Genomic DNA, 21,966 nt, shown 5'->3' on the forward strand with positions numbered 1-21,966 from the left:
CATACCCTTGCCTGGAAGGGCCACATCAATTGACAAAAGGTTGTTGCATTTGGTTCAGAGCAGATACACTCTGTCTGAGGGGGCAAAAGCAAAAGGGAGAGGTGAAGATAACATCCACTGGTGTCTGATACTCAGACACGCACAGAGATGAAACTAAAAACCAGCTTTTCATATTTTTAGCAATAATGCTATCGGTGCTAGCGCTCAAATATTGTTAAAAAGGCTTGTACCCATGGACTTGTTTCCCTACCTTTTAATAATACTCACAGTAGATAGGTTTGTCACCTCAAACCCCGTGTTTAGAACAAGACTGCAGTTAATACCCTTGTCCCCGTAGGTGAGATCTGAGTCATGCCAGCTGGGTGTGATCCCTACTGATGATTTATAAATAAGCCCTAGAGTCACCTTGCCCTCACCCCCTTTGCAGGGGTCTGCCAAGGTAGGCAGAAAGCAAGGAAGGGGATTGTGTTTCTTCCAGGCATTCTTACAGCTTTTGCTCCTCTAAACCTGCTTTGAATTTGGGGAATGATACGTTAGGGAGCACAGCTCCATAAGGGAAATGAAAAATCCCAATCATTCTTCAAATCCATTATTGAAGAGCTGGAAGAAGGTATGCATTAGATAATGGAATATATTTGGCAGTCTCAGAAGAACACTTTTTACTTGCTCTAAGGTCAAACCCCCATGTTTTTAACCATTTTTACTTCCCTACACTAGTATCTGGAATTATGTTATCTATTCACTTTGGTGCACATCTGCCAGATTTCAGTCTGTCAGTGGTGAGTTGCAAGCTACTGTGGAACCCTCCATGTACTTTCAGCAAGATGATAAATGAGTTCCTATCAATAGAATAGGCAGAGGCCTAGCTGAAAATGTTGCAGTTGTAAAATACGGAACATTGTGTTCACAGGGTATTTGGTACTGTCAGCCTGTATTGGCTGCTTCTTTCAGAGGCTCAAGCATCTTTGGGAACTTTTTGTTGCCTTTTAATACCCAGTTTCACACAGGTGTGCAACTTAATCCCCATAAATTGCAAGAGCATCTCAGCATGAAGGGTCAAGTAAAACAAGTAGATGTTACAAATCTAGCATTTGAAATGTTGCATGGTGTTCACATGGGATGAAACTTTCTAAGGCTTATGTTGGATGTCTTGGTCGTTATCACTGCCACTAGAAAAAGTAAAACCTTCACATACAGTAAATCTAGCATGTTTAAAATAAAAATAATTTTGGTTCTTGGGGCAGTAGTGGTCTGAAACAGTTTGACCTAAAGCACATTTCTTTTCTTTAGCCTCACTAAATCTTTGATATATGGGCTTTCTAAAGCCTTCAAATTAAACACTTCATCTTCTGTCATCTGGTAACAGTATACAAAATGAATTGAAGCAGAGGTGCACAACAGGCTAGTCTGCAACTGAGTTAGGCAAACTTGGTTTTTATTAAAATTTGGGACTATTACAGTTCATCTAAAGAAAATTTCAAAGTATCTTAAATAGCTTTATTGGGGGACTACCTGCAATGCTGTTCTCTAACAATCCAGGTGGTATCAGTAATGCTTTTAAATTCTAGGGAAACGTCTAGAGAGCATAAAAGAAATTAAACCTAAAGAAATTTTCCGTATAAACTAAAGCTTAAAAAAGGAATATCCTTTCTGACATTTTTAATAGCATTTTATAATTCCAAAGAAGAAGTACTACTAGGTTTGTAGCAGAGCTTCAAAAATTCTACAGACACATTACTGTTTTCTTTCAATTTTGTAAGATTCGGATACTCGGAGGATTGTAACTGTTGAAGGAGAATCCATGCTATCTTTTAAAGTGGATTTTTTGTGGTCCAAGGGGAAGGAAAACGTGAAAGGATGTGCAGGCAGGCTGAGAGAACGAGAAAGGGCTTCAGCCTTGGACTTTTTATTCTTCTTGCGCATTTGTACAGTATCATTGCAATAGAAATATCCTTTCCATGCAAGTTTTAGATTTTTTTTAAGTGTCTAATAGAGCTTTGCTATGTATAAGCAGTAATTTTTTTTAAAATTGAAAGTTTACCAGGTGTATTATTATGCATGCAGCCCTCTCCATGTCCGTGACAAGCTTACAAATGACACTTTAATTATGACTTTAGCATGCTGATGACACACAAGTACAACTACCTTTTGTTTTTATTGAAAATTGCATCATGTCCTGCTGCAAAATCACTCCTGTATTTCCAGTGACGGGCTTGATTTTTCCCACGCAGCCATATTGCAGTCTCAGCTTCTTCAAACCTTGCACAACTTTTGACACCGAGCTTTTTCCAGAAATTGCAGCACTGAGCCCGGCGCCTGGGGCCTTCCCAGCAGCAGGATTTCCACTACTGGTTTCCCCACAGGAGAGCAAACCCCCAGCACAGGAGCAGAATTTCTCTTCCCACCTCATACACCCACATCGGTGTTTAAGCTTATCACTGCAGTCGGTGGAGGGCAATGTGTCTTTGATTCACCTGAACCACTGTTGGTACCCATTTTCTGTGGGAATGAATGAGGTTTTGGGAGCGGCATCTGCCGTGGGGAGGATCCCAAGGGCCTCCTGATGGCACCAGCTCCATGACGGTGCCTGCACCACGCGAGCTGGGAGCCAGATGAGATGCTTCCCATCACCTTTCCTCCTTCTTTGCCAAAAGCTGCAGATTTTATAAATTGCCTTTCCTACTGCACTGGAGAGGTTTGTAGTTATGAGTCTAGATTAGGTTGCTCAAAAGCCAGCCCAGGCAAGCCAGCGTTAAATGTCTTCTGGTCAGCAGGTGCCATGAGCCTGGTTAGCAAACAAAGGGCGTTTCTTCCACACTCACCTGCTGCCCCTGGGCTATTCATCGCAGCCCAAAAAGCTTTTTCTCCCACAGAGCAAGCTGGGAAGCCCCTGGAGGGGCCAGCTTTGGTTTTCATGCCCTGCACCAAGATGTCCTGGGCATCTGTGGGTGGGATGACCACTGGCACGGATGCAGCACCCACAGCCTCGCTGGGGTTTGCTTGCACCTCACATCTCTTCAGGACAGAGACCCAGAAAGCTAAGCGCAAAGGGGACAAACCGCAGCATTTGCTCCTCACGTGCTCTCCTGGTTTGCTGCTTTCAGTGCTGACTTTATTGTCCTTTCACCCGAAATGCTGCTTTGGTGAGGGAGGGCCCAGCACTGTGCTGCAGCACACACTGCTCCCGGGCTTGGCCGGGGCTCATGGCTCCAGCAGATTTTCCTGCTCCTCAAGGTTGTGGGACCTTTCTTGGTCATTTTCCTGCCCTCCTCTTGCCCCTGTGCAAATCCCAGTTGAGTTGATGCCTGGAAACAGGCCATTAGGTTACGGCCAAGACCCCAGCATGCAGTCATCCAGTCTCTGACCAGTGACTGTTCCCCAAAAAACTAGAGCATAGGAGGACCAAAGCCTCACTAGCAGCTTTTTATTACATTCACAGACTAGTTTGACTAGTTTTTTAATGGTAGGTCAGTGCAAAAAAATTGTTTTGGGGCAGTTTTACTGTAACTGTCCTTAACTGATTGGACTTTCTAACCACATGCATGGCCTCCCTCCTGCAAGCAGGAGGGCAGGCGGTTGTGTTAATACTTACATTTTCTGCATATAAGGTTCGTGTTTATTTTTCAGTGCATCTTTTCTTGGCATATACTCTTGCTTTGTTGGTCTCTGCGTGACTGCATCCACTATATTTAGCAGTAACCTTCCGTGGAAAAAAAAACAAACCCACAACACAAAACAAAAAAAAAAAAAAAGAAGCAACTTACTGAATTATAGCAAGCTTGTTTCCTATAAAAGCCGTACCTCAACAAAGAAGATAACGTGATAAAAACTGCAGCCATGAAATTCAGTACAGGAACAGAAACATTGCTTGTCCAGAAGCGGAAAATGCGCTTATGTAACATTTATCTGCAAAGGGTTACAGCTGCTGTTGATGTTAACCACTCCGAACGGCTCATGGAAGCGCTAAATAAAGAGCTATTCTCACCAGCAGCTGTCCAAAAAAAGGAGAATTTCCTGATGCGGTGGGCTGAGGTCTGGTATAAGGGGTATTAAGGGGTTACTCTGGATTTACACCACCATCGACAAGAATACGGTTATAGCTCGGTCTAGTTAATTGTCCTGACAAAGAGGCAGAGCTGGCCTGGTTAAGTAATTAGACCTGTAAGGACAAAGGGGGTTGTGTGTGGAAGGAGCTAACGCATTCAGTTCTAATGAGCTGCTGTTGTTGCAGCGTTATCTTTTGTGGAGAGCAGCTCTCTCTGTGAACAATGGTTCCTTCTAACTGAAGCAGGAACTCATGCCCTGCAATATTTCAAAACGATTCGGAACGTTCATTTTAAAGGGTGTGTTTTCTTGAAGCAATAACAAATACAGTAAAATATTTTTAGAGGTTGGTTTTCAGCCAGTGATCCTGTAGCATTTCACAACTGTAAATCACTAGAGCCTATGCTAAGTAGGTAGATTAATTTTGTCACCTCCTTTTCATGTAGGAGATAACAGCGGCACCTGGAGCATGTTTTGATTTGAAATGATGGCATTGCCCCCCTGTAGGACCCATGCCTCCACGGGGCATGCACTCAGACAGCAGCACTAACAAGTGCTCCTGAAGAAGTAATCCGAATTTAGCCAAAATGTGATGGAGCAGAATAGACCCAATGTCTTTTGATCAAATATTTAGGTGAAAAGACCATGCTGTCCAGCTTTTCCTGCTTTGACTTTCTGGAAGGGGCTGCCAGAAAGCTGCCAAGGCCGCTGTCTTTGGCAATCAGTGCCAGTATAAGATAACGATTAGTTAATAAGTACAGGAGTTGCCTGCAATCGCCCAAGATGGCAGGTTTCCTGCTGCAAAGCTCCAGGAGAGATGTCCTTTGCTAGCTTGTGTCAGATACAAAACCCATGGGCACAGAGGAAAAGACGGCCCACGCCACACACCAAGCAAAAGGCAAACTCCTCAGCCCTCCGGTGCACATTTGTCAGCTGAGTCTTTGCGATGCCTGTTCCAGCCAAACTTACCAAAACTGGTTATTGGTGCAGGGAGTTCCCAATTTAGTAGATCACAGCAAGTTTTGTAAGCTGTTAATTATAGAGTGCACTAATTGAACGGCTCTTAAATGACTCGTGAGATTAACTTACAGTGTTTTGCTTATTTTTGCTTATGCAGCCCACCAATTTTCCCTCAAAGGAAGAGATTATGGCTGTGAACCCTACATGTCTGGTTGTGATTATCCTCCTTTTCCTAAGTATCATTCTGGCTTTTAAGGTAAGTGCATTACTGGGTATAAAGTTTACTTCTGCTCATGGGTGGAATGTCCCTTGCTGGGAGGCCTGGCTTTAGAATAGATCTAGGGAACTACAGACTGGGCAGCCTGACAGCTGTACGAAGCAAAGTGATAGACATTAGGGGGAAAAAGCAGAAAATCACATGGACATACAGGGCACAACGGGGAAGTATGATGCTTGTAGGGGGAGCTCATGACACATAAATCCTGTGAAGGAGCCAGTCATCCAGTGGACAAGGAAGAGCCTCTTGATACAGACGTCTTGGTTTTTCAAAAGGGGTTTGGCAGAGTCTCTCATCAAAGGCTTTAAAAAACACCCTAAGATGTGTAGGGACAAGAGAAAAGGTCATCTCACAGACTGTGGCTAGGAAATAGAGAATAAGGATAAATTATCAGTCTTTACAACAATAAGACCCACGCTGTTCGGTACATTCATAAAAGATTTGGGAAGGGGAAGGAAATCTAACATTTTTTTTGCAGTGTCATTCAAAATAGGGAAAACAACCAGCCAAGAAAGCTCTGCAGATCTCATGGCACTAAGTGACTGAGCAATGAAATGGCAGAGAAACTCAGTGGTGATAGATGCCAAGTGGTGTGCGCAGAGGAAGCACAATCTTGTTTCACAGACACTGCAGTGGACTCTTGAACCCAGCATGACCACCTGAAAAAGGGATCTTGTAGCTGTAATTGATAGACCTGTGAAAATATTAGCTTACTGCTCAGTTCTGGTCGAACAAGTAAATCAAATGCTACGAATATTAAGAAAGGAATAGAGAAACCAGAAATCTAAAGACTACTTTGCCAGTTTTGATGCCTACCACCTCTGGAAGCATGCATTCCCTTCTGGTGTCCTATCTCAAGAAGGATGTTGTAGAGCAGGTAAATAGACCCAAACAATCCCTCCTGGGAGGGACAATGTAAAGGGCTGTCACACTGGGCAGTAAAAGGGCACAGGCAGCGATGATTTATTTGCTGTTATGCAAACCTTGCGGGTGAGAGGGGTGGAGGCAGCAGGTACAGACAAAGGGGAGATGTAGCATCGCCCAGCGCATCTGGAAAGGGCTCATGTGAAACCCCTGCACCCAGGTTCGTGGTCCAGCGAGGTTGGCTCCCACCTGCTGTGTGGGGCAGGAGTCCGAAAGGAGCTCAGAATAAGATCAGACAAATCAATGTATGAAAAACAACCACGTACAGCTCAACTGGTCCCCTGAGCCTTGGACCTCTTGGAAAGTATGTTGGTATGTTTGACCTCTTCTTGCACCCTTATGTGCACAGCTCGTTCTTGTATTTCTCATGTTGGTTTTTACTTCAGAATAGTTCTTGATCTTTCTCTGCAAAGCAAGACACGTTAGATTAGAGAATTCCTAAAGAGTCACAGTGACACCAGGGATGTTGCTTCCAAACAACACATTTGACAACATGAACAAGGAAAGTTATTGCGACAAAAGAGGTAGATTAGATTATTGAAGCTACTTCAAAACTGAAAAAATAACCCAGACAGGGTATTTTAAGGTGCTGTTGGAAGTGGTACTCACTTTTCTTCTGTGATTTAGAAATACAATTTAGCCTTCTGGCTTTATATGTTCACGGCCATACAGTTGATTTTGTTCACACCTTTAAGAAATATGTATGAATGTAATAAATACATAGACCTGTCAGATGCCACAACGGATGTGCTCTTTAAATTTCTCAGATGTAAGCATTACCTTGTTTTTACTCCAGGTAGGTCTGGTAGTTCACTGACTTAAGTATGGCAAGGAAGTCTCAAGCGTTTAAAAAAAAATACAACTAAAATTGAAATGACAAAAATACTTACTACAAAAAAAAGAAACCTAAGAATTTAATAGTGCAAAAGACTCATTTTGTTTTAAAGTGGCTAACACATGCTTTTTCCAAGATTATATGTGGCTTGTATAATGTTCATTCTAGCAACATATTATCGTGCAAATGAGTCACAAAAAAATATGACTCACACAGAAACACATGCTAAATTCCAGCTAGCACTTACATTTTTATTTCTCATGTTTCCAGAAGAACTGCTATACAGATTTGTGGAATCTGCTCCATGAAAAGAAAGCTGGACACTATCAGATGTATCACACTTTATCACTGATAGACTTAACAGATGGGACCACGTTTATATACTGAAACTGAAAAGTTACCGTGCATAAAAATATGCCTGAGCTCCCTCTCCCTCTGGAGGTCGATGAGAAACAGGGAGAGAAACCAAAACATTGTAACCTAGGAAAAGCTACAGTGGGAAAAGCTGCATTCAGCTGCTGGGAAATATAAAACAGAATCACATCATTCCTCAGAAACATTTGGCATCATGACACTTTTGTTATGGGTGAATCTACATGCAAAGGAAAGCACTGTGGAGCAGAAATCATGATATAGTGGTATTAGATGGTGGGTTTGTGCTTTGCAGTCGTGGGATTGTGAAAAGGGAAGGGGGACAAGAGAGGGCAGTAAGAAAGCGAGCCAGCTAACCACACACAAGCACTTGTCTTTTTAGTCCTTAGGATTTACTTGGATCCGAAGCAGCTAATGGATATTTCAGGTGGTTTCATGCAGAATCTTTTTCAGAGTAGATCAAAGTGTGTTATTCCATTTACTGTGTTTGTCTAGAAACTGAACCAGAGTTACATACCATGAAACATAGGTGTTTCCTATCTGGCTGAGGAAGGACATCCAGCAGGACAAATGTATTTGTATACATGTACACAGGACTTGAAATGGCACATAGCCAACACAGTGGCTTTTGAATCACACCCTCCTCTTCAGCTGGTTTGGGGAACAGGGCCCTGGTTTCCCCTGACCGGCCCCAGCTGCTGAGGCAGAACGGTTGAGGCTTCAACCTCCCCCTCCCCACCGTGAGCGAAGCCCCCCAGGCCCAAATGAGCTAGGCTCAGCTGAGCACAAACACAACCAAAATAAACCTTTCCCCCAGGCTGCCCTGAGCGCTCTGCAGCTGCAGAGTATGGCCTCTTCATCTCTTCTTTTTTTGGCCTTTCTTCTTCTGGAAAGAAGGTAGAAAAGGTAGTTGCCAGTGGGGCAGCCAAAAGGTATTCCAGTTCAGTGAGATAGGCTGGTCTTCAGTAAACTGAACTTTAACCCTGGTCTCCATAACATGCCTATAACTTATGTGTACAAGGTGTCAAGCCTGGAGGTAAGACCACTCTGCATATCCTGGTGTCCTCAGGAGATGGGAAAGGGTGACGCAGAATGAAGTTCTGTGCTCACCCTGAGAGATTTCATGTCTCAGCCCAGGGGGATGGGGATGCCTCCTGGCGTCGCCCCCGTGTCGGCTACCTTCCCACAGGGGCAATGGAGCAGCAGTTGGGACCATGAAAACAGCCACGTTGTGATCCCCGCTCCCAGGAAAGGCCAGTACAGAGCCACAAGGTTGCCATCTCTTCCACAAAAGCCTGGGACAGGTCCCACCACTGGACTTGCTAGTGGCAGGGTACTTACAGAAGAAGCATGTCTAAAGCAGGGGTCATTTGCTTTAAACTGCATACCCCAGTGCGTGTGACTGTGAGCCAACAGATGATGTCCTGGCCCATATAAGGTGCCATTTAAAGTGTTGCAGGCCAGTGGTTTGGTTCGACATCATTAATCCTTTTCAATCGCAGCATTTCTTTGCAGTTATAAGGAGTGGTTCTTGTACAGCCTTTTTACACTCACAAGATATACATTCTAGCGTGCTGAGAAGATGGATTTAATTGCAGATTTCATCAGCACAGCAACCCAGTGTTTCTCCTTCTGCATAAACCATCATGTGCCATTAGCATCCCTCTGAAATCTTCATATAAATTTCAGTTTGTGTAGAAATCTTTATCTCATTTTCACCAGTTACTGAAGACCAGCCCAGCTCTGTCAATAGAAAATTCAAAGCAGCTGGAGAATAAAACGGGACTCAGCGCAGACGGCTCCCAACCAGTCGGCGCTCTGTTGGGTCTGTGGCGTTCACCCTGCGCTTGCTGCCAGCAAGGGAGCTGCCCGCAGGGCTGCTGTGACCCAGATTGGCACAGGCTTTTCCGTGCTGCGTTACAAGAAACGGCGGGTTACAGCAGCCTCGAATTTCCACAGAGATGCCAGTCAGTCAGCTGGACGGGCACGGGTCTGATGAGCAGAAGCCGTGCAGTACATTACTGTTGTTGTGCAGCTTAACAAGTGCATCTGCAAGAACAGCGGCGAGAGGCAGGGTTGGAAAGTTTTGTGGGTTTCAGTTCCTTAGGGGCTGAAGTAATTTACCACCATTCAGACAGGAAGACTGAAAGCTGGCAGAAGTAGGCACGGCGCCTCTTGCCGCACTCAGCCCCTCTTGTGCACCCATCCTTTCACACGGTGGCGACCGGGGCTGCCCGCCCAAAAGGCATCTGTCAGCAGCCCGTGCTGTGGTATGCGTGAATACCACTAAGGGCGGATTAGGCTGAAGTGACTTAATGCCTTTTATGCGAACATTGGTCTCCTGAGAGAAAATTGATATATTTATGTGCTGTGTGTCCAGCCACATGTTTTAAAGCAGTATTTGAAAACTCAGCCAAGTTTTTCAGGAAAAAAAAATGGGTAACTGAATCAGCAATCCCATTTAACGCTGCAGCAGCATCAGTAGAAGACAGTGATTAGGAACAGGTTTAAAGAAGGTTGAGGAAAGCAAGTTTCCATGACTCCCAATTAGCAGGCCAGCAGCACATATCCAAAGCACTTGGACAAGGACGTGCTCTGAGCTGCCGCCGCTCTCAGCTGTATGTGGGTCAGTGTCTCGGGGCCAATTACTTGGTGTGTGCTGGCTGATGACCTCTTTAATTCAAGGGCTGGAATGGACCTCACCCACTGAGAAACAGCCCGTGCATGCAGGAGCAGGGCTGATTAGAGCTAGGGCTCAGAGCTGGAACTGCTGTAGGTGTTTATTGTGGGGTTAAATGTGTTTTATTCACCACATATAACGGAATGGGAGCATTCAGAAAGAAATCTCCCTCTAGCTTCTCCCAGATGAGATGGTATTATCTGAAACGGGGCGTCCCTCAGTTTGGATTTTAACAGGAGGAGTATAGAAATCAGTTTGCAAATAATGTAAAGGGTTTCTTAAAAAGATGGGTTGTGTTGCCTGGAAGTGTGTACGGTGTATATGTATATGGACGTATATGCCTTTATACCACTTGGTTCAGTAGTCTAGGGCAGGCTTGCATAGCCTGCAGCTCAGGCTGTAGAGCCAGCCTAACCTTCTCTTAAGACTCAACTCCCTCCGGAAGCCTTTTACTCTCCCTATTTAATGGTAGAAAGTATTGGCAAAGTCTGCGACACCTCCAAGTCATCCGGGGTCTGTAAGATGCCGTAAAGAAGAAGAAGCGAACTTACTGGATTTCAGCCAGCTCAGCCCTGGTGGAAAAAACTCTTCCTGATCTGCAAGCGAGCCATCAGTGAGTCATGTGGCATCCTGAAAAACCCAGCTCGTGTGTGACAGCTCTGGCGAGGGAGGAAGCACAGGGCAGCTGAAAAGGATAAGAAGCTTTTGGAAGGTCATCAGTGCAAGTGAGTCACAAAAAGATGACTCACTTGGAGGAGACACACATGCAAATCCAATCAGCGCTGGCAGTTCAATTTGCACGCGCTAGGTTTGTGAAAGAACTGCTATGCAGAACCTGCTAAGTAAAAATATAAGTTGAGCACTATCAAAACACGTTATTCTACTCATCACTGTCGTGTGTGACTACACGGGAGGCAGAAAGCTCCACAGGGAACTGCTTAGTCCCACCAGCCTTGTCCCTGGCGTGCTGAGGATCTGACTCCTGCTCCTCCACATGTGTTATTGCCTCCTCTCTTCCTTCCAGCCACTTTGCTCATCTCTGCTGGCCAGAATGGAATCTCTCCTGCTGGTGACAGAAATGATGGATGTGAGCATTTTGCCCAATCAGTTAAAAAAAAAGTGGGGACAACTAGTTGTTTGCCAGGCAGCAGCCCTACCCAAGTGAGCTCCAAGAACAAAACCAGTGAAGTTTATGATCCTGAGGTAGGATTATTGCTGCAATTACATTTTTTTTGCTTTACACTGAAAAAAAGAATGAAGTATTTGTAATAACAGTTAAAAGGTCAGAAATAATTTCAGATTTCAGGAAAAACTTTTATACTGGCAGTTTTGTCTAGTCAGGCAAGAATAGGAAGACCCGAGGCCACCCCAGTCATAGGGAATACATTGCTTTAATGTCAGATTAAGTGAAACAGATTACTGGGACAATGCACATGATATACAGCATCATGATGTAGTCATTGGCCAGGCTTCTACTCACAAGACAAGGAGGGTTCCTTGTAATTTGCTTGACAACTCTAGTCCCCACCCTGCTTGTGCTCTTTTTACTGGGGTTTTACTCTGTATTTCTAGAGAGGTGTAAGAAAGAAAGCCAGAATACATGACATGCTCCTTTAAGTAAAATAGAAGTTATATACACAAAATGATAGCTATATTCAGGCCCACAGAAACTCTTTCTTTTCAAAACAATTAGTTTGTATTAAGTATGCTGCAATATTAAATCTCTGGAATTGTAAAGTTCATTTGTATAGGTCTAGATTGCAGTATCTCTGCCTAGATGGAGTGGCTCATAGTGCAACACAAGTCTCCATAATCACAGAATCATCGAATCATAGAAAGGATTGTGTTGGAAGGGACATTTAAAGGACATCTAGGCCAACCCCCCTGCCATGGGCAGGGACATCTTTCACTTGATCACATTGTTCAAAGCCCCATCCAACCTGATCTTGAACACTTCCAGGGACGGGGCATCCACAACTTTTGGGCAACCTGTTCCACTGCCTCACCAGCCTCATCATCAAAAATTTTTTCCTTATGTCCAATCTCAATCTACCCTCTTCCAGTTTAAAAACGTTGCCCCCTTGTCCTGTCACTACAGGCCTTGGGAAAAAATCTCTCTCCATCTTTCTTACAAACCCTCTTTATGAATCAAAAGGCCGTTATAAGGTCTCTCCAGAACCTTCTGTCCTCCAGGCTGAACAACCCCAGCTCCATCAATAAGAGGAACAGCGTTGGATTACAGAATCCCTACATGTACTTACAGTCACTGCAACCAGCAAAGTGACTGTCCCATGCTTCTATCAGGCTCATATTCTTATTTATATAAGAATAGAAATGCTCTAACAAAAAGATGTATGTGGTTTATTTCCTGCACAGGACAATAAATCCCTTTTCTTTGCAGGGTTACTTGATAAGCTGCGTGTGGAACTGTTACCGATACATTAATGGCAGAAACAACTCAGATGTGTTGGTCTACATTACCACCAATGACACTGCGGTAAGGATGTTAGAGTGCAAACTTTTGTCTAATATTATGCATTTAATAGCTTTATTCTCTATTAATTTCTGACTCCTTAGTTAACCATCTTAATTCCTTTAAGAGTCCTCATCTGCTGGTTATGTTTAGACTTGAGATTCAACAGACGGGTGTGCTATGGTTACAAATCACATTTATTGCTAAAATACTGGGTTTATTTTATACATATAGTCTGTTAAAGAATTTGTGTTAAGCATAACCTGCAGCTTACCTCGTGGCCCCAGGAATGACCCCCAGTTCTGAGCTCTCCAGCTGTGTGACGATCTGGGCAACGGGGAGGACTGATTAGGACCCAGGGATGCCATGGTCTACATCTGCTGTGAAATGTGGATTTAGCTATAGAAATGGTGGTTCAGGACACTCAGCATCTGGTGTAGTGCTTTACACACTCACAGAGAGGAGCTAAAAGGCAACAAAAGTTCAGTGATTCATCACCCAGCGCATGATGGGTTTTGTACAGTAAGGAGACAGAATGAAACAAAGATCGACCTGGAAGAAATGAATAAAGAACAGAAGGTGTCAGTACACTTCATAGTAGTTTAGTGCTGACATGCACATGTGCAGGGCACGACTGCTAAGCAATGCCTCGCTTATTGCAGAAGGCACTAAGGAACGCAAGAAGAAAAAGTCCCTGGAAAGCGCTGGTTCTGTTTGCAGCGGTATCTCCGTGGAGCTGCTGGTTCCACCCAAACACACTGAGGGCACGGGGCCAAATCAGTCCCTGGGGTGACTCCACTGGTTTATGTAATGAGGGTCTTTACATCATTTACATAACAGAATGAGAGCATCGTGAACTTGGTCCATTGGATCATCTGGGTAAAATTTCGGGATTGTCTTCCTCAGGCTTTCCAAAAGTGTGGGTGGTCTCCACATGCTGAGGTATTAGACCATCACCTTTAAACCCTTGGAATGAGTGATTCCTCTGCAGCCCCAAAGGCTTAGAAAACTACTTTTACATAAAAGCTGTAACTCTTGCATAGTTATTTGTCTTCAATACCTGGAGCTTTAAAAAAACCGTAAGTTTTATGGACTATGATCAGAGCTGGCAACGAGGACATTTAAGTATAAAAATATGGGTTTATTGAAAGCTAAGTGTTACTACTTTCTTTACTGGAATCTACTGTGAGTAAACCCAGGAGTTTTATGTGAAATAATTTTGATGTCTCTCTTGTTCAGCCTGTGGGTAGTTGTAACGGAGCTTCAAACATTGCTAACTCTACAACCCACAGAACTGGCAGGCTCAGTGGTGGGAGAGCGTTGGCTGGATTATCTGGGAAACTGAACTCACCAAGGCTTTTTAAAAGCTACATTAAAACCACTGCTCCACTGCTGCCTTTACAAAGCGAAAGACTTCGGTTTTCAGAGATGCCTGGTTACCAAAACTCCTTTCAGTACTTTTGTATTTAGTAACTACCAAAGTGCTCTGAGCCGCCTCCTCATCTTTAAAGCACGTGTTTCTGTGAGGAAAGGAACCCCTTTTATCCCGTTTACAGATGACATTTTCTTGCCCTGAGAGTTTAATTTAACTTTGCTTATCTTGGTCTTACAAGACAGCTACGGCAGAGGTAGGTTTTGAGAAAGGCTGTGTGTTCCTGGCTAGTGCCCTGACCATTGGACGACTCTTCTTTCCTCGATATTTACACCTCCTTAATTTGAATATGGTCAGAATCTCTTGCTTTCAGGTGTCATGCATTTGTTGTTCATTCTTTCTATGTTCAATGAGATGACAGATCAGGTCCTTTAAAAAGAGGTGTTTGGGTATATTTCAGCTAACCAAGAAATTCACCCAAAAATACTTGTTCAGGAGTACAGAAAGGCTCAGGAGCAATGCTGCTGGGGAAGAATTCCTCAGGCCCAGCCAGAGAAGCAGGAGGAGAGAGAGTCACTAACAGCCTGGGGTTTGAATTACTTATTTGGGATGGAGGCAGGCTTCATTCAAACCTGTGCCTGACTGCCTCTCTCCAGTCAGGATCCCTTCATCCCTAGGTAACACAGTCAGTCTCCATCTCTTGCACATCCTTCCCCGACAAGCCCTTTGGACAGCCACCAGCGCAGTGCACTCAGCTCATTGCTGAGCTTCAGCAAGGAACAACAGTTTGTAGGGTTAAATCCTCATCATTCTCCACTGTGAAGCAGAAGACTGTTCTTCCCTCCCATCATTCCCCCAATCACAGACTCAAAAAGATCTTTTTTCTATGTTTACATTGAGAGACATCAGCAAAAACCCCCATTCACATGGCTGTAAAGAAGTAAGCTCAACACAATTGGATAAAAATGGTTTCAGAATGAAGTGTGGAAGAATAGGGCTTTGAAAGTTGAGTGCTGAAGACCTTTGAGAGTTTAGGACTCTTGAAGAAACCTCACGAAATTTTGAAATGCTGTCATAGGTCACTGCTGTCTGTTGAATACTGTAATGTTCCCCCAACACTCAAGTGTACTTTTGTATTAAAACGATGGTTTTTCATTCTAATTGATGTAAATTATAAACTACAAGTTTCTTAAAAAATATGGGTCAACCTCTGCCCTCTGCTTTGAAAGAAATGTGTCATTTTTAGAATCAAACCTGCTACCTGAATTCCAGCAGAGCTGCAAGTCGTATCTGCAAGGCATATTCTCATCTTCAGGGATGTTTTTTTTATATATACTGATCATCAACATTAGCTGAAAGAATACCAATCTGTAGAAATGGAAGTGAAAATCTAAGCTTAAATATGGGACTGGGCATGATAGCTACAATTTAGAGTAACAAATTTAAATATACCCCAATACTTCCAAAATCTAAAGATCAGATCCCAACTGCTACCTGCCAATATCCCTTGTACTGCATGGTAATTAATGCATCTCATGGACACTCTACACACAAGATTTTTTTTAAAGTTATTAGGTTTGCAAGTGCACAACACTGTATTACAAAAAACATCTATAATGGAGTTTAGATACAGACTAGAGTATGGCTTAGTTTACTGCCAAACTTAAAAGATCTGGTTTATGTATTGGGATGATTAGAAATTCAAAATCTTTCTGCAGTTACTTAAGTATTTTCAATGAAACTAAGAAATTTATTACTACAAACATTTTATTACTGTGTCTTACAATTTTTTGGGAGAGCTGTCTTTGAAAAATGTCTTAAAAATTAAACATATACCTTACTTCTATTATCATTTGCACTCAGGGGAAAAAAGAAATCTCTGCCTTCAATATCAAATTATCAACAAATTCATCCTTGAATTGAAAATTCTGTACACCTGCAGAATTTGTACTAAAAATGGAAAAGGAATGGGTAAACCCCTGTCCTCTAATGATTCTAATTACAGAAAATTAAACAGTCATAAACAGTTGCATTCGTCTTATGATTACCTGATGATTGTTGTGTGCCCTTTTTTGAAGGGAGAACTATGTCTGTTGTAAGACAAGACATGTCGGCTACAGTAGGTATTCTTATCTCTGGTCTATTAACATCTTGGCAAAATCAAATTCTTGGATCTTACATTGCCAGTTAAATACAAATTTACCTGTACCTTCATAAAGATCATTATTTTCCTGCTTCTAACTTTTGAACTAGGAGTTGCATGTTTTACCTGCTCAGGAGCCTTGAAAAATATATCCATGAGTTTCAATTTAAATGGAAAAATGACATTAATGACTGAGCTTTTCTGGAGAAGAACAATCAAATCCTTACTAGCTGGGATTCTATGGCATGAGAGATAGGAAGGGTCCACAGTGACCTGCTGGCTGCAGCAGCTGTGAACCCTTTAGAGATGTTTGGATTACAGGTCTCTTTCTTAGGAAAGAAGGAAACTTCTTTAATATAGAGCACTAGGATTTGGTTCAAAAGAGTAAGAAACTGCGATTGTATGTAATTGGTTCTCTGGTTGAGAAAGTTTTTCTGAAAATAACAACCAGATTATCTTTTGTTTTACTGCATTTCTTAATTTACTACCAGCAAGGTGTGTAAGCACACTTATACATCACAGCCAGATTCGATTAGGAGAATGGATAGCTCCTTAAGCACAGCTATGCAAGGCAGGTTCCTTGTTCCTTGGCTCTCTGCATTCAGGAAGTCCTTGGTGGGTCTCACAATTAGTTTCCCCCAATTCCATCTAAAGCAAGTCCATCACGACCCTATAAATTCATGTTGAGTGTGTACAGCAGTATTTGTCTGTTGTCTTCTTGGCTGGTTGCACAGTGGAAATCTACTGATATGTCCTTTCAGGAGATGAGCTTTTGTGTTTTCTGTCCTCATACAGGACTTCTCTGCCAATACTGGTCACTGGTACTCTCCTGCATCTGTCATACCTTCTCCCATGCTCCTCATGAGATCCTCTCTACAGACGCCTCTGTTACCAGCCTCCAATTCAGTAATACTTTATTTTTAAAAATATTCAGTTGTCAAGAGGGACCTGGGAGTCCTGGTGGATGACAAGCTGACCGTAAGCCAGCAGTGTGACCTTGTCACCAAGAAGGCCAATGGTATCCTGGGGTGCATTAAGAGGAGCATGGCCAGCAGGACGAGGGAGGTTATCCTCCCCCTCTACTCTGCCCTGGTGAGACCCCACCTGGAGTACTGGGTCCAGTTCTGGGCTCCCTGGTTCAAGAAGGATGAGGAACTCCTAGAGAGAGTCCAGAGGAGGGCAACAAAGATGATTAGGGGACTGGAACATCTCCCCCTATGAGGAAAGGCTGAGGGAGCTGGGCTTGTTCAGCCTGAAGAAGAGAAGACTGAGAGGGGATCTCATCAACACTTACAAATCTCTCAAGGGTGGATGTCACAAGGACGGAGCCAGACTCTTCTCAGTGGTGCCCAGCGACAGGGAAGGGGCAATGGGCACAAACTGAAGCATAAGAGGTTTCAGTTGAATGTGAGGAAGAACTTTACTTTGAGGGTGACAGAGCACTGAAACAGGCTGCCCAGGGGGGTTGTGGAGTCTCCTTCTCTGGAGATATTCAAAACCCCCCTGGACGCTGTCCTGTGCAACCTGCTCTAGGTGAACCAGCTTTAGCAGGAGGGTTGGACTGGATGATCTCCCAAGGTCCCTTCCAACCCCTGCCATTCTGTGATTCTGTCTCTCTGCCTTCCTACTAACTGTCTAATTTTCATAATACTAAAAGCCATGAGAATAACTTAAGTGTGGACTGATCTGGAGGGGAAATTCCCAGCACAGAAATTTCCAATTAGTTCCCCCCAATCAAGCTGGTTCTTATAAATAATACTCATAGATCTGAAGTGTAACTAACCTGATAGCTACAGTTATTGGTTACCAGGTAATCTGATTTTTGTCACTCAGTGTAAGTGGTTTAAGCCGTCCTTTTTGCAAGCGTGCCATCACAGACTGCAGGCTGTGAATGGGATATTGCCACTGCCCCCATTAGGCGAGAGGTCCTTCTGTGGCCCTTGATCAAAGTTTGACACCACATGAACATACCCATCTTGGCTCTATGAACAGACTGTGTTATGGGGTGGGGGGACCAGCTGCTGCTGGGCAGGGGAATGGCCTGGAGCCCAGCTGGTGGGGAGACGTGACTCTCTTATACTCCAGGGGCTGGTAATGCCAAGACCTGGGGACCCAGCTGTGTACCTTAGTCACAGCAGAGTCACTTCGGGATATGGTATCATCTCCCTCCTCTAAGTGTTTTTCCAATGCTTCTCTTCCCTCAGTTTCTGGAGGTATCTGTAGGAGATTTTGGCGCGGCAGTAAGGTGGCTTCCCCGCAGTGAACTGTAGTAACCTGAAGATTATTTTTTCCACTTTCCCAATCTGGGATTGCTTTTTCTTGCCAACTGCTCGAGCACACCATGAATGAAGATTAATTTTCTACACTAATTTAAACTGTGACAGCAGTACCATGGAAATGTTCATCCAATTTGGAAAAATTGCCAACAAACAAGCACAGAAGATAACCCAAAGTTGGGCATTTTGTTCTCCGGAGCAGGAACAGCTCCTTTGTGCTCTTGCACAGCCAGGGGATTTCATTTTGTTTATTTTTAACTCTCACTGAAGCCAATCAATGGAAGTTTCATCTCCGGTCATGCTGCCAGTGGGGATAAAACGTAAAGCCGTAAATCTCTCTTCAAAGTGGGATTTAGATCCTTACATACTTAATCAAATCACTCCAATGGATCCTATCTGACATACATTTATCCACAATGGTTAATAAGTTACTTGTTTTTTCAATGCAGATACATTCCTTCTGTGGACATGATATCAACTAAGTAGCCTGTAATTAACCTGTCACCACTTTTGTTTGCTCTCCCTTTCTCAAAGCAATTGGAGACCTATTTGAGAAGTGCAGGGTCTGGCTTCCATTAATTCATCTGAGCAGAGGAAGAATATTCTTTTGTAGGGTTGGAAGAGCCATTCTTTGTGTTATTGTGTTATCCTGCATGTGTGGAAGGTTTGGCTATGGACGGAGAAAAGGACCCTCAGACTCATGCCAATTAAACAGACTGGAGCATGAGATGGAGCCCAGAGGCAGACAAACCACGCACAAGAGCTCTTGTTTCTGGTAGTTGTTTTGGGACCTGTGGTTTCCAACTACTGAGCCAGTTTTGGGATTGTGCATGTCAGAGTAGAAGACAACTTGCAGAAAAATCCTGCTTTGAAGATATTTTCCATAACACAGCATAAAAATCCTGCAAACTTGGCAATGTTCACCAGGTAGCTGGGCTTGCGTGGCAGTTTGTATTACTGGGCCACTAGATCAGAGGCATCTCCTTCCTACTTGAGTAGTAATGATGAACATACTTTAAAGGGAGCGAACACCACAAATGAATACCCCTGGCATGACTCACTCTCCGAGCCCTTCTCAGGGCCTCCAGCTGAGTCCAGGCAGAGGAGCTCTGACCTTCCCTAGGGGAAAATGTCTGATAAAACCCGCAAGAGGGACAGCAGCTAGAACAGGAGGCAGAGAAGAGGAAGAAGAAGCAGGGGGCAAGAAAAAAAAAAAGGACATAAGCAGAACTACCCAGTCCTTAAAGTAAAGGGGGTGATTAATTAGTGACCACATGCAGTAGTCTACATGAGACCTGGGAGCGTGGCTTAAATGCTGGATCTGTTGGTTTTCTGCAGAATTGCTCTTATAAACATGCCCAGAGCAATGCCTTTAATCAGAGAATCTTCAAAGGGCTCAGGCTCCACGTGGATGCCAGCATTCAGGTGTTGCTAATATGCATGTGCAACGTGTGCGCTTCCTCCTCTTCTGCTTGATTTTGAGTTGCAGAAAAGTATCGTGACAGTCTGCATCTGCCAACAAACAGCTATTTAGCTGCTTCAGCATGTCATATTCTACCTGCAGCGAAGCCCCATCCCTTGTCAGCTGTCCTTTAATCTTAGTGAAGAGATTTGTTTTCTCTTCTTGTTTTTTTAAGTTTCCCATCTTATCATCTATGCTCAGCTCTTTCTTCTACTTCTTCCTTGTTTATGGAAGGATTTTGTTTTAAAATTCAGCATTCTCTGTGGTCTGGATTGCTTCATGCTGCCTGTTTGCTCAGTTGCTCAGTGCTATTTGCTAATCACACTTCTTGTTATAGGTCTCACCTATTCCCGGGTGGCTGCTGTCAGAAGCCAGATGAGTTGTTTGGAGCAGGCTATTAACAGTGTCAATTTGGGGCAAATACCCTCTTAAGTTTAAAAATAAGTCTTCCAAAACATTTTCACTTGTCATTACACACATTTACTTGTAAGTTAAATTACAAGATCAAAATATAGATGTTTATCCGTTTTTATTTTAAACACGAGAAGTGTATTTATGTTTGCAGCTCAAATACTGGAATTATTCTAATACATGACAATTTGTAAGAGATTTGCAATAGAAACAGACAAATCTGTTCTCAGTATTCACAATTAGATTAAAAAGAAGACATGAAATGGGGATGTGTAATTTCAATCTTCCAAATCTTTTTGGATTCACTAATTGGGAGTGTTGCAATGTAGGAAAAAACAGAGTGTTTATGAATTTGCAGTGTTTCTTTGCAGACTGTTTTTTTCTAGCAGGGTTGATTCATTACCATCTGACAGCTGCTGTTTTGTGGGCTTCAAAAAATGAGTCGAAGCCTTCAGTATAATTCCAAGGATATGTATCAGTGCGGCAAAAGCCGATGACAACTTAAATCCCTGTTGCCAAGGATATATGGGTGTATAAGCTGAGCCGTGTGTGAATTTTCCAGGTCAGGCTCAAGTCATAGTCACACTGTGCAACGGAGGATGGGGACGGCCTGAATTCACTCAGGCAGGTGTCGTTCAAACAGGGAAATGTGGCAGGGGGCACGAGGCCAAGTCCCGGCAGCAGTGAGCCCCGCTGTGCCCTATATAGCCATATAGGTGGCCCTCACTAGGAGCCCTGCCCTTCCACAGAGCTGCTCTTCCCAGAGGCAGCCCTGCCTTCAGCGCCAGCACTAGGCTCAGCCGCTATCTTTGCATCGTATCCCCTGGCACAGGGCAAGCCTGGCCTTTGCCAAGTGGAGGAGGAACTCCTCGCACGTCCCAGTTCCTCCAGCGCCAAGCCTCTTTGCCAAAACTTACCCAACTCCACAGACTATGCAGATGCTGAAAGAACATCAGCCTTCGGTTAGGTGGGAGGGAGCCGCTTGGTTCAGTAGGTGGCATTGTTCTCTTAGAGATTGCGTGAAAGCAAAGTTCAGCTCCCTACCAGGGAGGAGCACCCAGCTGCGGTTGTTGTGCTGAGGGTGTGACAGTAATTGAGAAGTCTGGCTTCCTGTGGTTATTAATGGTTTCTGGTGACTTCTGGATCGTTCTTTCAGCCTGATTTCAGTTCACTTTAATGGCTCCCATAGAGCAACTGTGCTCTTCCCAAGCCTCCCTCAGACTCATGATGGACTGTCCGCTGCAGTCTGTCCCAAACTGCACAGCACTTGTGGTTTTGGTCCTCTGAGGAAAGCAAGGTCTGCTTTAAATGAACTCTGAAAAACGCTCAACTTCAGAAAGAACAAGTGGGTATTCGTGTACCAAATTTAGAAGATCCGCAAAGTTTGTGGGAGTTTCTGGGTAACAGGTGCTTCACAGATGTGATTTTTACTAACATTAATGCATTTTTATGTAAACGTAGTTTTCCCTCAAGCTGTCAGTTCATCACCTTTCATGACACTAATCCTTTCTAGTTTTAACACAGTGTTATAATAATTGGGTAATAAACAAAGGCTTCACTTCAACATTCACTAGGAAATGCCTAAATACACTGTGCCAGAAAAACTGTACTTTATATGACAATATAATGCCTTACTTTTTAATAGTGATACCAAAATAATGTGTTTGTATAAAAATAAAAATTAGTAAAAAAATATGTATGGAAGACAGAACTAGAGATTGGTCATCTCAAAACCCC

General features: G+C 43.5%; 1 protein-coding gene across 1 annotated transcript in view; it reads left to right on the top strand.

The window, feature by feature from the left end:
- The window catches only part of LAPTM4B (lysosomal protein transmembrane 4 beta), a 46,114-nt gene that overhangs the window by 13,506 nt on the left and 10,642 nt on the right, over positions 1-21,966 (top strand). The window contains exons 6-7 of the mRNA XM_009638304.2: positions 5,162-5,260; positions 12,494-12,589. Of these exons, the coding sequence (XP_009636599.1) occupies positions 5,162-5,260; positions 12,494-12,589 (195 nt within the window). The remainder of the gene's footprint in view (positions 1-5,161; positions 5,261-12,493; positions 12,590-21,966) is intronic.

The sequence above is a fragment of the Egretta garzetta genome, unplaced genomic scaffold (assembly GCF_000687185.1).
Source record: "Egretta garzetta isolate BGI_Z169 unplaced genomic scaffold, ASM68718v1 scaffold154, whole genome shotgun sequence".
Classification (NCBI taxonomy): Eukaryota; Metazoa; Chordata; class Aves; order Pelecaniformes; family Ardeidae; genus Egretta; species Egretta garzetta.